Source organism: Rhinopithecus roxellana, chromosome 8 (assembly GCF_007565055.1).
Source record: "Rhinopithecus roxellana isolate Shanxi Qingling chromosome 8, ASM756505v1, whole genome shotgun sequence".
NCBI lineage: Eukaryota > Metazoa > Chordata > Mammalia > Primates > Cercopithecidae > Rhinopithecus > Rhinopithecus roxellana.
The window spans coordinates 46,105,738-46,122,407 of record NC_044556.1 but is presented as its reverse complement, the minus strand read 5'-3'; the positions used below and the strand labels follow the sequence as shown (position 1 = coordinate 46,122,407).

The window sequence follows — 16,670 nt, the reverse complement described above, 5'->3', positions numbered from 1 at the left end:
CGACTGGGAGCAAATGCAGGCGGACTGAGCACACAGGATGCAAGGCTCCAGGAGGAAAGGCACACTAATCCCAACTGCCAATTACTTTACAAAGCACGTTTACATTCTAAAATCATTTAATCCTCACAAAAATAATATTGTCAGGTGGTATTATAATCCCCGTTTTACCCATGAGAAAACAGGATCTGGGAGGTTGAGCGACTTGCCCATTGCCATCATAGGGCAAGTGGTGGCTCCAGGATTCCCATCCATAAGTTCTGACTCATACTTCAAAGGAGCTCGGAAACTGCCCGGGCCCGACGGGGAGTCCTGGTTCCGGTGTCCTGGGACTCCTGGGCAGGGTAACAAAACCACTTTTTTTGTTTTGTTTTGTTTTGTTTTTGTTGAGACGGAGTCTCGCTCTGTCGCCCAGGCTGGAGTGCAGTGGCCGGATCTCAGCTCACTGCAAGCTCCGCCTCCCGGGTTTACGCCATTCTCCTGCCTCAGCCTCCTGAGTAGCTGGGACTACAGGCGCCCGCCACCTCGCCCGGCTAGTTTTTTGTATTTTTAGTAGAGACGGGGTTTCACCGTGTTAGCCAGGATGGTCTCGATCTCCTGACCTCGTGATCCGCCCGTCTCGGCCTCCCAAAGTGCTGGGATTACAGGCTTGAGCCACCGCGCCCGGCAACAAAACCACTTTTAAAAACCCTGCCTGGCGCGGTGGGTCACACCTGTAATCCCAGCACTTTGGGAGGCTGAGGCGGGTGGATCATTTGAGGTCAGGAGTTCGAGACCAGCCTGGCCAATATGGTGAAACCTCGTCTCTACTAAAAATAAAAAAATGGCCGGGCGTGGTGGCTCACACCTGTAATCTCAGCACTTTGGGAGGCCGAGGAGGGCAGAGCACGAGGTCAGGACATCCAGACCATCCCGGTGAACACGGTGAAACCCCGTCTCTACTAAAAATACAAAAAATTAGCTGGGTGAGGTGGCGGGGGCCTGTAGTCCCAGCTACTCGGGAGGCTGAGGCAGGAGAATGCCGTGAACGCGGGAGGCTGAGCTTGCAGTGAGCCGAGATCGCGCCACCACACTCCAGCTTGGGCGACAGAGCAAGACTCCGTCTCAGAAAAATAAAAATAAAAATAAAAAAAAATTAGCTGAGCGGGTAGTGTCTGTCGCACACCTGTAATCCCAGCTAGTCGGGAGGCCGAGGCTGGAGAATCGCTTGAGCCTGGGAGGTGGAGGTTGCAGTGAGCCGAGGTCCCGCCACTGCACTCCAGTCTAGACTACAGAATGAGGCCCTATTTGAAAAAAAAAACAAAAGACAAAAAAAACTTCGCCAAGGTAGGGAGCAAGTGGCTCACGTCTGAAGGATCGCTTGAGACCAGCCTGGGCAACATGGCAAAACCCTGTCTCTACAAAAAATTAAAAAACTAGCGGGGCGTGTTGGCTGTCTCTTGTAGTCCCAGCTACTCAGGAGGCTGAGGCGGGAGGATCACTGGAGCCTGGGAGGTTGAGGCTGCAGTCAGCCGTGATCGCACTACTGAATACCCATCCGGGCAACAGAGTAAGACTGCCTCAAAAAAACTATTAAAAAAAAAAAACACCATGCAGTTAACGAGCGGCTGCGTGCGCGAGGTGGCACACTGGGTTTGCAGACGAATTCTGCCAGTTAGTGGTATTAGAACATTAAAGAGATTCATTTTCCGAGCGACTCCTCCCTTTCCCCCGCCTGCAGGGGGCGTGGCAACAAAGCGCGGGAAAACTCGACCTTGACCCCACCCCCCACTCCTTGCTGGGGGCGGGGAAAAGGGGAGTTCTTAAATGGGAAATGGAGCTGGTGGGGTCCCTCCAGCCCATACTTAGGAAGCCTATCAGTTGCCCCTTTAAGACCTCTTTGGAAATGGCCCAGGCCACGCCAGCACTCCTAACGTCGCCTCCCCCGCTTCCGGTCCGCGAGCACTTCCCAACCTTTAGGTACCGATTCCTTCCACGCTCGGAATCCCGTGCCCCGTCCACGCCCTCCCGCAGAGGGAGGAGCGACGGGTTACGCTGTACCCCAGGAGCTGGCCCGTGCGAGGACCCCATCCATCAGATTATATGGCGACTTAGACGGTGGGAAGACAGCGAGGAAATGGTCAGCGGATGACGTAATGTTTGGGGTGGCGTCCCATTCTGTGACTTCTGCCCGGCATTAGTGACACGGATTTAGCTTGAAACAGCGCAAAAGGACCTACACTTCCGTCCTGCACTCTGACTCAGTGCGGTTCTGCTCAAAGCGCCCACCACACAGAAGCTGGATTCCTTCGATTCGCGAAAGTGAACTGCAGCTTCAAGCTTCGAGCGGCCAATAGGGAGCGAGGGGCGGAGATGCACCTGGGCGCTCCCCTCTCCAGTAGGAAAGCCGGGAGCAGGCTGGCTTCTTTCTAAGCGACAGTGGCGGAGGCCAATCGTTTCCGTGACTTGCAGATGGGGCAGACGGACCCTTCCGCAGCCAATGGGGAGAGGTATCTTCAGAGGGCCTCGGCCCCTTGCCCAATGAGCATAAGAGGACTGTGCGGGGCTAGTTCCGAGCGGCAGTACTTAGGGCCAACCCAGTGCGGGGCTGGGAGGGGCGCAGGGCTGAGCGAAGGGGGCAAGGGCCAATGGCGAGTGCGAAAGCGGGCAGCCCAGACCGAGAGCGCGGAGGGAAGAGAGGGAGGGGGGGAGGCTGAACCGGAGAGAAGCAGGAAGTAGCGGCGGCCGCGGGGAGGGCGGCGGTGGCGGCGGCGGCTGGAGTAGGGTAGAGACTGCCGGGTCTCGGCCCGCACCAGGAGCGGAACAAGTAAGCGTGCCTGGGGTAAATACCCGCCCTTGGCTCCGCCCCCTGGGGGGGGCGGGTAAATACCCCCGCCCCTCCCCCACTTGGTCAACTACCCCCTTCTCCGCGCCGCCCCCTGGGGCGGCTTCTAGGAGGGCCCAGACACCGCCTCCATCCATTGGGGCGGATGGGCAAAACTCCAGGCCTGTTGAAAGCACAGCCCCTAGCCGGGTAAACCCTCAGGAAGGTCGAGAACCCCAAGTCCTGGCGCCCCCAGCTCGAGAGGCACCCGAAGTGCGGCCCGGAGATTGGAGGCTGCGGGATGTCGCGACCTAAAATGGTGTCCGTTCCCGGGTATGGGGGCGGGGGGACTGGGCCAGGCCGTAGCGGAACCTGCACCCCGACTTGGCGCGGGTCAGCGTCCGGGCCCGGGCAAGACTCAGGCTTGCGCCCCTGGCCCCATGTGCACCCTCCGATCAGTCTCCCGTGCTCTAGCAAGCCTCCGGGAGTCCGCCGCGGAAGGAGCCTTCGCTGCGCCCGGAGGCGAGGGGACGAGGTCCGAGTTGGGACGCGGACCCCGGCTAGAGAGCTGAGAGTCGCGCAGAGACCGCCCCCTCTCTCCTCCCCTCTTTCCCGGCTCCCCACCCCATCCTGTGTAGTCCTGGGTCCCCAGGTGCTGCGCAGCAGGTACCAAAGGGCCTGGCCCTGGCTGAGGCCCGGCCTTCGCTTCGCACGCCGGTGCGAGTGAGAGAAGCGCCGCGCGCCTCAGTTTCCCTTGTAGTTTCTCTTGTGTACACCCCGCCCCCTCCTCGCAACCCAGGACTTGCTCCCCGCGCCGGCCCTCGGCAGATGGCAGGGACTTAATTCCGCCCGCTGCCCAGCTTGGCCACAACCTAATCGCCGCCAGCCCCTCGCCCTCCTCTGTCTGCGCTGCAGGCCTTGGGCCCGGGCAAAGGGCAGTGGAGCCCCCACTCGACCTGGGTCTGTTCAGCCTTTTCCTGTTCAGCCTCTGGCTTTTGGGGAAGCACAGAGGGAAAGGGGGCGGGGGAGATAGGAGCCCTAGAGACAGGGCTCAGCAGTCGCAGGAAGGCCTGATCTTCCTTGGCCTTGAGCTCGGCGACTTGCTTGGTCGACTGCTCTGAGTGGGTGGCCATCGGATGACCTCTAAGTCACTGGGACTCCCAAGAGGGAGGTGGCTGGCGGCGGGGGGGGGCGTGCGGCTGAGTTCGCAGGTGTTTTCTAGTCTTCGCTGGTCTTCGCTGTACCAGTCCACTTTTCTGAGTACCTGAATGGAAGGTAGCTCAGGCCTCTGATCAGGAGGGAGCCAGGCTTAGGAGCCAGGCCCATAGGGACAAGGGGTTTTGTTTAAACCCAGAGTCTGCAGAATTAAATAGGGTGGGAGTGAGAGAAGGACTCCCCCTTTGTCTGGTTGGTATCCTTTGCCCCCACCCCCACCTTAGTCCCAGGAATCCCAGCTGCCACATGCTGCGACTGTCTCTAGTTACAGTATGAAGGCTGGAGAGAAGTGGGAGAACTGGCTTCGAGAAATGGCCTGCAACCTGGGCACGGAATGGATAGGGATAGATTCTTTAGTTGCTTCTTCGTAGATACAGATACACTCATGGGGAGACACTGGTAGGGGACAGACCTGGGTCTCCCACAAACTCTGAGCTGGCCTGCTTGTTTGATTAGTGCCACAGAATTTTTGTGGGATTTTTAATTTTATTTTTTGCACTTGTCTAGGTTGAGGTTAGGTGAAACTTCCTGGGCTACTGTTGCCACAGGAAAATGGAAAGGGTGAGGAGTTTAAGTTAGGGAATGGAATGGGGTGAGGAGCTCGGAGCAGAAATGATGGGTGAGGGGTGAGGGAGCCTGGCTTTTCCCCCCTGTGGCAGCTGTGCTGGATAAGTGTGTACCCTGGGAGTTTTAGCCTCGAGAGAGCAAGATGGGGAGGGATGGCGAAGGAGGGGCTGGCTAGGGGAGGGCCAGGCACTCTGGGGAAGGTAGTGAGCGAGCAGCAGGTGTTTGTGACAGGAGAAGCCTAGGCTGGGGCCCTTGTGACCAGGCTGCCATCACCATTTTCCCCTCTGTCTCTTCTCTTTGTCTCTTTCTGTTCCTGTGTCTTATTTTTTCCATCTTGATCTCTTGGGTAATTTCCTTAAGTCCTTTTCTCCCTGCTGACCAAGCTAGATCTCCAGGTGCCAGTGATGGCCCCAGGTGCCCTAGACTTGATCCTACATGACCCCTGACTCTTGCCTTTGACCCCAGCCCTAGAGTTCCAGGGGTTATTCCTTTCCAGCTCCTCCTTGACCTGACATGTCCTTGCTTGGTTCATCTGGAATAGTAAATCGTATTCTCGGTGTGATTCTTACATTAGCAATTTCGTATCGTGCTCAGAATAACCCTGTGATATATAGATTCACTTGTGCTTTCTGTCTTGTCTTTTCTTTTTCTTCTTTTTTTTTGAGACAGGGTCTCACTCTGTCACCCAGGCTGGAGTGCAGTGGCGTGATCATGGCCCATCACAGCCTCGACCTCCTGGGCTCAGGGGATCCTCCCACGTCAGCTGGGAGGCATAGCTGGGAATACAGGCATGTGCCATCATGCCTGGGGAGTTTCACCATGTTGCCCAGGGTGGTCTTGAACTCCTGGGCCCAAGTGATTGACCTCCCAAAGTGCTGGGATTACAGGTGTGAGCCACCACACCCGGCCATTCGTGTCCTCTTTCAAACAGCAAAAGTAAGGCACTGAAGAAACTTGCTTGTACTGCAGGCCCCTGATAAAGCTGAACGAGGATCATTTCTTAAGTCTTGGCTTACAGCCTTGCCCCTTTGTACACATAGCCTTTCAAATCTCTGTGGACCCCGGAAGATCCATGAAGAATATGAATTGATTCCATGAGGACATGAATGAGCCCTTAAACCTAGAGGATCATGTACATCATCCTCCTTAATAATAGTATCGATTATTTGGTTCTGTGCCGGGCACAGGAGGGGATGAGCTGGTTTCCACCAGGATGCTCACTGAGCTCTATTACCCTTCCCTGTTCCTGTATTTCTTCTTCTTCTTTTCTTTTTTCCCTGAGATGGAGTCTTGCTCTGTCGCCCAGGCTGGAGTGCATGGCACAATCTCGGCTCACTGCAAGCTCCACCTCCCGGGTTCAAGCAATTCTTTTGCCTCAGCCTCCCGAGTAGCTGGGACTATAGGTGAGTGCTGCCACGCCCAGCTACTTTTTGTATTTTTAGTAGCCACAGGGTTTCACCAACTTGGCCAGGATGGTCTTGATCTCCTGACCTCGTGATCCGCCTGCCTCTGCCTCCCAAAGTGCTGGGATTACAGGTGTCAGCCACTGTGCCTGGCCCCCTGTATTTCTTTTTGAGACAGGGTCTTACTCTGTCCAGGCTGGCGTGCAGTGGCATGATCTTGGCTCACTGCAACCTCAACCTCATGGGTTCAAGTGATTCTTCCACCTCAGCTTCCTGAGTAGTTGCTGTTACAGGCATGTGCCACCACACCTGTCTAGTTTTTTGTATTTTTAGTAGAGACGGGGTTTCACCATGTTGGCCAGGCTGGTCTCAAACTCCTGACCTCAAGTGATCCACTTGCCTCAGTCTCCCAAAACACTGGGACTACAAGCATGAGCCACTGCACCTGGCCCCTTCCCTGTATTTCTGAGAACTCTCTTTTCTCCTGGTTTCTCTGGATTTTGGAGCCTGCCAGGGTATGGACACTAACCTTCTTCTGATTTTAGGGTTTGGCAAACCTAGCAGCTCTGTAGGATTCATGCTGTGGTGGAGGTGTACCTACGTTGGAGTGCATATGGGTTCTGAGAGAGGATAAATATGGAGATGCTGAGGAAAGAGCTCCAGGATCTCTCTTCCAGACATCTCAGTTTCTCCTTATTCCTGTTTTCATCAGGTCTGGGACCTGCCGATATGGGGGACATGAAGACCCCTGATTTTGATGACCTCCTTGCTGCCTTTGACATCCCTGACATTGATGCGAATGAAGCCATCCATTCTGGGCCAGAAGAAAATGAGGGGCCAGGAGGCCCAGGGAAGCCAGAACCAGGTGTGGGAAGTGAATCTGGAGACACAGCAGCAGCCTCAGCTGGGGATGGCCCTGGAGTTCCAGCCCAGGCCTCTGATCATGGCTTGCCACCGCCAGACATTTCTGTAGTCAGTGTCATTGTCAAGAACACTGTGTGTCCTGAGCAGTCTGAGGCCCTGGCTGGAGGCTCAGCAGGGGACGGGGCCCGGGCTGCTGGGGTAACTAAGGAAGGGCCTGTGGGGCCTCATCGAATGCAGAATGGTTTTGGGGGCCCTGAACCTCCCCTCCCAGAAACCCCCCACTCTCCTGCTCCTCCCAGTGGGGGCACCTGGAAAGAAAAAGGCATGGAAGGCAAAACTGCCTTGGACCTGTTTGCTCATTTTGGCCCTGAGCCAGGGGACCACCCGGATCCCCTGCCTCCCTCTGCACCCTCTCCCCCTCAGGAGGGGGCTATGACCCCACCTTCTTTCCCCTCTTCCTTTGAGCTGGCCCAGGAGAATGGCCCAGGCATGCAGCCACCTGTTTCTTCCCCACCGTTGGGGCCCTTGAAGCAGGAGAGCTGCAGCCCCCATCAACCCCAGGGCCTAGCCCCACAAGGCTCAGGCTCCAGCCCTGAGGCCACGGACATCCCTGCCAGTGCCTCGCCTCCCCGAGTTGCTGGGGTGCCCTTCTTCAAGCAGTCTCCAGGGCACCAGAGCCCTCTTGCCTCCCCCAAAGTGCCCGTCTGTCAGCCCTTGAAGGAAGATGATGATGAGGGGCCAGTGGACAAGTCTTCCCCAGGAAGTCCCCAGAGTCCCTCTAGTGGAGCTGAGGCTGCAGATGAGGACAGCAATGACTCCCCTGCCTCCAGCTCCTCTAGGCCTCTTAAGGTGCGGATCAAGACCATTAAAACATCCTGCGGGAATATCACAAGGACTGTAACTCGGGTCCCCTCAGATCCTGATCCACCTGCCCCCTTGGCTGAGGGGGCCTTCTTGGCTGAGGCTAGCCTCTTGAAGCTATCCCCTGCAACACCTACTTCGGAGGGGCCAAAGGTGGTGAGCGTACAGTTGGGTGATGGTACAAGGCTGAAAGGCACTGTGCTGCCTGTGGCCACCATCCAGAATGCCAGTACTGCCATGCTGATGGCAGCCAGTGTGGCCCGCAAAGCTGTGGTGCTGCCTGGGGGGACTGCCACCAGCCCTAAGATGATTGCTAAGAATGTGCTAGGCCTGGTGCCCCAAGCCCTGCCTAAGGCTGAGGGGCGGGCAGGGCTGGGGACTGGGGGACAGAAGGTGAATGGTGCCTCAGTGGTGATGGTGCAACCTTCAAAGACAGCTACTGGGCCGAGTACAGGGGGCGGCACAGTGATCTCACGGACCCAGTCCAGCCTGGTGGAGGCCTTCAACAAGATCCTCAACAGCAAGAACCTGCTCCCTGCCTATAGGCCAAACCTGAGCCCACCAGCTGAGGCTGGGCTGGCCCTGCCTCCCACCGGCTACCGCTGCCTGGAGTGTGGGGATGCCTTCTCGTTGGAGAAGAGCCTGGCACGGCACTATGACCGCCGGAGCATGCGCATCGAGGTCACCTGCAACCACTGCGCCCGCCGCCTGGTCTTCTTCAACAAGTGCAGCCTGCTCCTGCATGCACGTGAACACAAGGACAAGGGGCTCGTTATGCAGTGCTCACATTTGGTCATGAGGCCCGTAGCCCTTGACCAGATGGTGGGGCAGCCGGACATCACACCCTTGCTGCCTGTAGCTGTCCCACCTGTCTCTGGACCTCTGGTCTTGCCTGCCTTGGGCAAGGGTGAGGGGGCCATCACCTCCTCTGCCATTACTACAGTTGCTGCTGAGGCCCCTGTCCTGCCACTCTCCACTGAGCCGCCTACTGCCCCTGCCACCTCTGCTTACACGTGCTTTCGCTGCCTGGAGTGCAAGGAGCAGTGCCGGGACAAGGCTGGCATGGCAGCTCACTTCCAGCAGCTCGGCCCCCCTGCCCCTGGGGCCACCAGCAATGTGAGTCACCTTTCACAGCCCTTCTGTGGGGACAGGATCTAGGAAGGCGTTGGGGGCTTGGTTAGAAGTAATAGAGACAAGACACTCTTCACCGACTTTCCTTGTTTAACCCACTCGACAGGTGTGCCCAACCTGCCCCATGATGCTCCCCAATCGCTGCAGCTTCAGCGCCCACCAGCGCATGCATAAGAATCGACCCCCCCATGTCTGTCCTGAGTGTGGGGGCAACTTCCTGCAAGCCAATTTTCAGACCCATCTCCGGGAGGCCTGTCTGCACGTCTCTCGCCGTGTGGGATACAGGTGCCTCTCGGACCTTCCTCCACAGAACTGGAGGGTTTCGTGTGTCCTAGCCTCAGCCTCAGATGGCCTTTCAAGATCCCCCACCTTCCCCACTGTATCTCTCAGCCCTGTTGTTTTGGCAAACTCAACCCTGAGATAGTACATTCTGCTTTCCCATCGTCCCCCATGGAGATGGGGGCAAGCAGGGCCACCTCTGGAGCTCCAGCTGTCCCTCGGCAGCCTCCCTTGGGGAATGGCCTCTGCACCTCTCTCATTTCTGCATCCTGCTCATGCTCCACTACTGATTTCCTTCTCGTAGTCTATCCAGTCCCAGAGAATAAATGTGTGGTCCCAGGTTGGGCATGGAGATGCCTCCCACCTCACCACAGGGCCTCCTGCTTCCTCCCTAGGTGCCCCAGCTGTTCAGTTGTGTTTGGGGGTGTGAACTCCATCAAGTCCCACATCCAGACGTCGCACTGCGAGGTTTTCCACAAGTGCCCCATCTGCCCCATGGCCTTCAAGTCTGGGCCCAGCGCCCATGCCCACCTCTACTCCCAGCATCCCAGCTTCCAAACTCAGCAGGCCAAGTGAGGCCCCGGGGGAGGGATGGGCTGGGCCAGGGAGGCAGGGCTGGTGGGGTGCAGGAGGGGAGGGGCTGCACCCGCCCCTGCCTGATGTCTGCATTGTCCTCACCTCAGGCTGATCTACAAGTGCGCCATGTGTGACACAGTCTTCACTCACAAACCCCTCCTCTCCTCACACTTCGACCAGCACTTGCTGCCCCAGCGTGTCAGTGTCTTTAAGTGCCCATCTTGTCCTCTGCTTTTTGCCCAAAAAAGGACCATGCTGGAACATCTCAAGGTACAGGAGCAGAGGGATGGGGGATGGGGGATGGGTGCTTAGCTGTACTGACCTGGGACTGGGGCTACATACTTCAGAAGTGGGGGGCTTTGGCACAGCCAGGCCCTCTCCCACAACAGCAACCTCCCTTGTCTCTTCTCACAGAACACCCATCAGTCTGGGCGCTTGGAGGAGACTACTGGGAAAGGGTCCGGGGGTGCCCTGCTGACCCCCAAGACTGAGCCTGAGGAGCTGGCTGTTTCTCAGGGAGGGGCAGCCCCTGCTACTGAGGAGTCGTCTTCATCTTCAGAAGAGGAGGAAGTACCCAGCTCCCCTGAGCCCCCCCGTCCAGCCAAACGGCCTCGGCGGGAACTAGGGAGCAAAGGCCTCAAGGGTGGCGGTGGGGGGCCTGGAGGCTGGACCTGTGGCCTGTGTCACTCCTGGTTCCCTGAGCGTGACGAATATGTGGCCCACATGAAGAAGGAGCATGGCAAGGTGAGTGAGCCCCAAGGGAGTACCATGGGCTGGGGGCAGCATTGGGACTGCCAGTGTGACAGTGGGGACGGGGTCCTGGAGCCTGGCTCTGACATTTACCCATGCTCTCCTAGTCAGTGAAAAAGTTTCCCTGTCGCCTTTGTGAGCGCTCCTTCTGCTCCGCCCCCAGCCTGAGGCGTCATGTCAGGGTCAATCACGAGGGCATCAAGCGAGTGTACCCCTGCAGGTAAGTCTTGCTCCCCGCTTTCTCTCCCTGCCCAGCACGTGACTTTCCCTGTATGCCAAAGTACCTTTGCACCTGCGACGTGTCTAAGTGGCCTGATGGTTGGGGTCTCCCTCTGCTCCAGCAGCCCCCTCATCAGGAGCAAGGACCTTGGCCTTCGGGCTGTGCCCCTGCTGCCATCCTGTCCTCTCCCATTTCAGGTATTGCACAGAGGGAAAACGCACCTTCAGCAGCCGCCTGATCCTGGAGAAACATGTCCAGGTCCGGCACGGCTTGCAGCTTGGGGCCCAGTCCCCTGGCCGGGGGACCACTTTGGCTCGGGGTTCCAGTGCCAGAGCCCAGGTAGGCAGAGGCCCGGCCTGCTGTGCTAGGGCTTTGAGTGGGAACCTGGAAGGTAGAGACTGTGGCCTCAGGAAGCGAGCGTGGGGGTGCCAAGGACAGTGGGGATGGTGGTAAGGCCCAGTTTCTTCCACTTTTCTTCAGGGGCCAGGTCGGAAACGCCGCCAGTCCTCTGACTCTTGCAGTGAGGAGCCTGACAGCACGACACCGCCAGCCAAGTCCCTCAGGGGCGGACCTGGATCTGGAGGCCATGGCCCCCTGCGCTACCGGAGCAGCGGCTCCACAGAACAGAGCCTCATGGTGGGGTTGAGGGTGGAAGATGGTGCCCAGCAATGCCTCGACTGTGGCTTGTGCTTTGCCTCCCCTGGCTCCCTGAGCCGTCACCGTTTCATCAGCCACAAGAAGAGACGGGGTGTGGGTAAAGCCAGTGCCCTGGGGCTGGGGGATGGGGAGGAAGAGGCCCCTCCATCAAGGTCTGACCCCGATGGTGGAGACTCACCCCTGCCTGCCTCTGGAGGCCCACTGACCTGTAAGGTCTGTGGCAAGAGCTGCGACAGCCCTCTCAACCTCAAGACCCACTTCCGCACGCATGGCATGGCGTTCATCAGGGCTCGGCAGGGGGCTATTGGGGATAACTAGGCCCCAAGCCTGGGACTGACCAGCCCCTTCCTCTTGGAGCCTGGTTTTCCCTGCTGCTGCCTGATCCCCTGGCTGGGGAGTTTCATTAACATTAACATTTTGTTAATTCCTCTCTCAAACCTGAAGAAAAGCTTTTGAGGATTATTCTAGTTATTTGCAACCTCCCTTTGGGTTTGGCCCTGGAGTCCTAGTAGAGGGGACCCTCCATTCCTCTTTTCTGAGCCCAACACTAATTACGCTCCTGCTGCAGAACCCCCAGTGTGGGCCTGGGGGTGGGAGGATGGGACTTAGGTATTCCTGCTAGACAGGTTCAGGGAAGGACTGATGGGGGTGTCACGGATGGACACATCCCTCCACAATTCCTTCAGGCATGGACTGGAAATTTCCTCCTCTGGGCCAGGCCCTACCCTAGTGCCCCCTCCCCTCCAACTCACTGGCACTCAAGCCCCCTACCCCTGCAGTGCCTTTCACTTCTTTTTTTCCCCAGAAATCCAGGGGGGGTGGTTGGTGGGGATGAGTCCTGTCAAGGGGGCCACAGGAGAGGAGGGGACAGGCTCTCAGGAATCCTTTATTCTTGTAGTAATAATACTAACAGTGGGGGAACTAGGGAGAAAACCAGACCATTAAAACTGTTTTTGGTCTAATCTCCATTCAGGCCTCTCTTTTTCTGTTACTTGGACAATGTGAACTTGAAGCGGGTGAGAGAACATGGAAGGCCCTTTCTTCTCAGGGAAGAGGTGGTGGTGACCAAGACAGGCAGGGAAAAAGCAGACCTCTTTCTGTGTGGTGCCTTTTGTATCTTGGACACTGAGGCATCTGTTCATACCTCATCACCCATCTACCCCCAAAAAACCTGGAAATGACACAAGTGGCTAACTAAGGACTTTATTTCAAACAAAAATTAAAAATAAAAAATTGAGCTCTTTTCCCTGGGTTTGGGGAAGGAGTCAGGGTAGGGAATTCCCCATGGCTAGGCCAGAACCCTCAGAACACTGGAGGGCTGTGGGAATTCCCTTCCTTGCCCATAATGGGGAACCTCAGCAAGTGCAGGGCCCACGCAGCGCCCGCCAGCAAGGGGAGCTCAGGCCAGGGGTCGGTCCCTGGGAGGGGTAGAGCTGGGCAGCAGCATGGCCAGTGGCCAACCACAGGATCAAGTCCTAAGTACCGAGAACCTACTCTTCCCCGCTTCCTGGGCCCCAGAACGGAATAAGAGGATGGCCTGTGGAAAGAACCTCTCAAACCCCTATAAGGAGAAGAAAGGCCCTGGCATCCCTCACATTCGTCGCCTCTGTTTTCTGGAGGGCAGTGAGTCCTGGAGTCTGTCCGGTGGTAATACTGACACAGAGCAGGAGGGGCAGGGAAGCCCCAGCAAGTCTGGACCCCACAGCTGGCTCTCCCACCCCCTGGCAAGCTCCCGCAGTTACCACATGATCCTTTGTGTTTCTTGCCTTCCATTTCCCTTGGTTGGATGGTTGGGTAGGTGGGGTTTCCTGGTTTGGGGTTTCTCAGACAAGGGCCCTCTAGGGAGGGTGCCCCGGACCCCCCAGCACTCCTGGGCTGAGGAGCGTGTCACATGATGCCGTTGGTGAGGTACTGGAAGCCGTCATAGAGTTTGGTGGTGATAGACCGCATACTGCCATCCACCATCTGCTCCACCAGCAGCTGCAGCTGCTCCTCAGTCATGCTCATGTGGAACCTCTCTTTGAGGTTTCGAATGGTGCTGGAGCCATGGAAGCAAGGAAGCTGAGAACCTGGGGGAAGCAGTGGGGGTTCTGGGTCATGGATGGATAAGAGGGAGGGGCAGTGGTGCCAGCCACAGCAAATAGAGCTGGGGTATCTGAAGTGCCCTTTCCCTCCCACCTCAGGTCCTTGATGGTGTGGGTACAGTTTTGCTTGGGCAGAGAGAAGGAACCAACAGGACCCCTCATCATCCCACACCTAAGCCCCTCTGTAGGTGAGGGCATGTGGGCAGAGGAGGGAAGGGGACCAACACCACATCTCCCTCAGTAAGGGTGGAAGGGCCCAGAGGGCAGGCTGGGAGGAGGCTGAAGGGAGTGGGCCCTGAGCTGGGCACTTATCTGGTTGCAGACCTCTGCCTATGCTACGTCTGACACTCACAGATGACCTGGGCCACCGTCATCATGGGGCCAGATGGGGATGATCCTGAGCAACGGCGACAACCTGTGGGGTAGGGTCAGGAATGGGGAGGGGGGAGACTGGCAGCTCAGACCTGGTATACACCTGGAGCCTTGAGGAGGGGGATGAGGACAGAAGGGGGTCCTGAGCAAAAGACTAGATGGCAAGACTGTAGTGGAAGGAGATAACGATGAGAGGAGAAGTACTTCTCAGAGCTGAACAGTGGCAGAAGACAGGGCAATCAGAGGTCATAGTGGAATGGAGAAGAGAGATGGAAGGAGACTGAGAAACTCAGAGCTGGACAGGGGTGGGGAGGTGAGGAGGGACCAGGAGGCTGTAAATGAGCCTGTTTTCTCCCTAAAAATGCCGAGGAGGCGGGTGCTGCTATCCCCTTCCCCAACCTCCTGGACTTAGCCTTACCAGGGTCAGGAGGAATGTCCTAAAAGAGAAACAAGGCACTGGACCAGAGCTAGGAACCCTCTGGGAACCCCCCTCCCTCAACCCGAGTCTTGGGGTGGGATCAGCTTTCTTATGCTCCAGGGCTCCGACTTAAAGGGGAAGCCTGAGGCACTATGGCACCGACCTCACCCCAGCCCCACCTTGCTGCATGATCTCCACGATCTGCACCACCTTGTCCATGTGTTTCCGAGCGGCAATCAGCCCTTGCAGCATCAACATCTTATAGTAGTTGAACATGTCGCCATCCAGGCCGCCCATCACCTGGAAAGGGAAGAAAGTGTTGTGTGCACAAGGGGACTTACACCAGGGATGGTCCCTGTCCTCACTGGCCTACCAGAACTACTCCTCCTCTTGGGGCCCTGTCATTTCCCCCCTTATCAGGCAGGAAGCTCCCAGGAACTCCTGCCTCACCCCTAATTACTGCCTGTTCTGTTCATCCCTAATTTGCAGGGAGCCCATCAGCTCCCCCTCCCATGACAGAGAAAGAATACAATGACCCCAGAGGCACCTCTCCTTCTTGACTCACATCCACAAACTCTGTGGTCAGCTTAAAGGCTGACGTCTCAAAGCCCAGATTTCGGGGTGAGCTGGAGAGGATGAAGCCAAAGTCGATGTGGATGATGTGTCCTTCTGCGTCCAAAAGGATGTTCCCATTGTGTCTGAGGAGGGGGAATACACGAGAGGAAGAGGCAGTAGTAAGTCTGACTGAGGCTGGAACCTCAAGCAGCAGTACACTGGCCACATGACACCAGGCAGGGGGGTCCCCTGCCATGTTTCCTGCTGCCTGTAACTCCAATCTCCTGTGCAGTTTCCTAGGACCTAAAGCTATCAGTGGAAAGAAAGGAAATCAGAAAAGAAAACTGCTAACAAAGGCTATGGGGTCTGAAATTACTATTAATAATTTAATAAAAATAGTTTAAGATTCTCCCAATTTCCCAGAAATTGCACTTCTGGCACCCAAACTATCCCAATCTAGTAGATAATCCAGAAGCAAGGAAAGAGGGCCTCTGAAGCTCCAGCCAGCTGTCACAGAGGCCAAGTGCGCTATCCAGGGGAGGCTCCACTCAGAGCCTGTTTACCTGTGGGTTATTTGTAACTCCTGTCAGCCCACTGCAGATCAGTGGCCTCACCAGAAGGGAGCAACAACAGAGGCAAGCGGGCTGAGTGGAGCTGAAAGGTAAAATAGAGTGGGGGCTTCAAGGGGTAAGTTTTAAATCACTTACGTAAAAAGTCTCAGGAGGCAGTACTACAGGGCAGCTGCAGAAGAGTTAAAGGGAGATAAATTCCAGGTCTTTGTGATTCCCACATGAATGGCCAGTAGCAGAAGGAACAATTAACATGCTAAGCATGTGAGGCCTGGCCTATTCAACATAACCGGCCTCCTCAGTGTCAACAGAGGCTTTGTTAGGCTAAGAGCTCATGGTCTGAGGGCCACCTTCTCTGGGGTTGGTTTGGCCAAAAAAGCAGGGACAAAAGGAGAACCTACTCCCACCTGAGTTCTTCCCCTCTCTGGGAAAACACTAAAGATTTAGCAATCCACGCACAATCTTGTGAGCCAGAATGGTTCTAGGAGTTGTCATGATTCAACCTCACATTTTACAGGTGAAGAAACAGAGGCTCTGAGAGAGGAAGTGATTTACTTGCCCAAGGTCCCAAACCCTCTCTTTTCACTACCAGAGTTAGCTCCAGCTGGAAAGCTGCTTAGGACTACTTCTGAAGTAGTTAAAGAGATCCTAAAGCCTGACTCCAGTATGGCGCGTCATTCATTGTTGCCACTTCTTTCCAGTGGTTGATTCCATTCATGGCTTGACTATATTCTTTTTTGAGGTACTATGAACGGCTTAACAGCTACCTGCCCTCCTCTATCCCTCCTTTTTTAGAGGATGGACTTTCATCTTCCAAACATACTAGTTTCCTAAAGGAAAGCCCTGGGGCCTGACTAGTGCCAGCTTCCCTGCCACCCATTTACTCAATCCCAGGACTGAGCTCTAGGCTCCCTGGGCCCTGAGTTCAAAATCCTGACACTTCGAGATAGTCTGAAGCTTGCAATCAAATTCCTTATAATTACATTCTCGGCTGGGCACAGTGGCTCATGCCTGTAATCCCAGCACTTTGGAGGCTGAGGCAGGTGGATCACCTGAGGTCAGGAGTTTGAGACCAGCCTGGCCAACATGTTGAAACCCTGAAACCCTGTCTCTACTAAAAATACAAAAATTAGCTGGGTGTGGTGGCACATGCCTGTAATCCCAGCTAATCAGGAGGCTGAGGTGGGAGAATCACCTGAACCCTGGGAGGCTGAGGTTGCAGTGAGCCGAGATCACGCCACTGCACTCCAGCCTGGACAACAGAGCAAGACTCCGTCTCACAAAAAAAAAAAAAAAAAAAAAAAAAAAATTACATTCTCCTATAGCTCTCAAATGCAGAGCCTGGGTCC

General features: G+C 56.2%; 2 protein-coding genes across 12 annotated transcripts in view; one reads left to right on the top strand and one right to left on the bottom strand.

Annotated features, from left to right (window-relative positions):
* The first annotated feature begins 1,965 nt into the window (after positions 1-1,965).
* Positions 1,966-12,291, top strand: ZNF687 (zinc finger protein 687). Of its 2 annotated transcripts, none has more exons than XM_010387182.2 (9): positions 1,966-2,486; positions 6,698-8,826; positions 8,948-9,126; positions 9,516-9,692; positions 9,804-9,966; positions 10,111-10,440; positions 10,554-10,666; positions 10,864-11,005; positions 11,147-12,291. In XM_010387182.2, exons 1-9 carry the CDS (start codon positions 2,477-2,479, stop codon positions 11,639-11,641), a joined length of 3,738 nt encoding a protein of 1,245 aa, XP_010385484.1. In that variant the 5' UTR covers positions 1,966-2,476; the 3' UTR covers positions 11,642-12,291. The 2 variants fall into 2 exon arrangements, with proteins under 2 accessions (XP_010385484.1, XP_010385485.1); XM_010387183.2 differs by lacking the exon at positions 1,966-2,486 and adding an exon at positions 2,653-2,803.
* PI4KB (phosphatidylinositol 4-kinase beta) overlaps positions 12,197-16,670 on the bottom strand; it is a 38,640-nt gene continuing 34,166 nt past the window's right edge. For 6 of the 10 annotated variants that reach the window (XM_010387189.2, XM_030935457.1, XM_030935459.1 and 3 more), the window contains 3 exons: positions 14,763-14,895; positions 14,377-14,497; positions 12,511-13,392 (listed from right to left, as the gene is read on the bottom strand). In XM_010387189.2, coding sequence (XP_010385491.1) covers positions 13,211-13,392; positions 14,377-14,497; positions 14,763-14,895 — 436 coding nt within the window. In that variant the 3' untranslated portion in view covers positions 12,511-13,210. Of the gene's footprint in view, positions 13,393-13,759; positions 13,823-14,376; positions 14,498-14,762; positions 14,896-16,670 lie in introns of all 10 variants that reach the window. The other 4 variants (XM_030935458.1, XM_010387191.2, XM_030935462.1 and 1 more) reach the window with 2 other exon arrangements.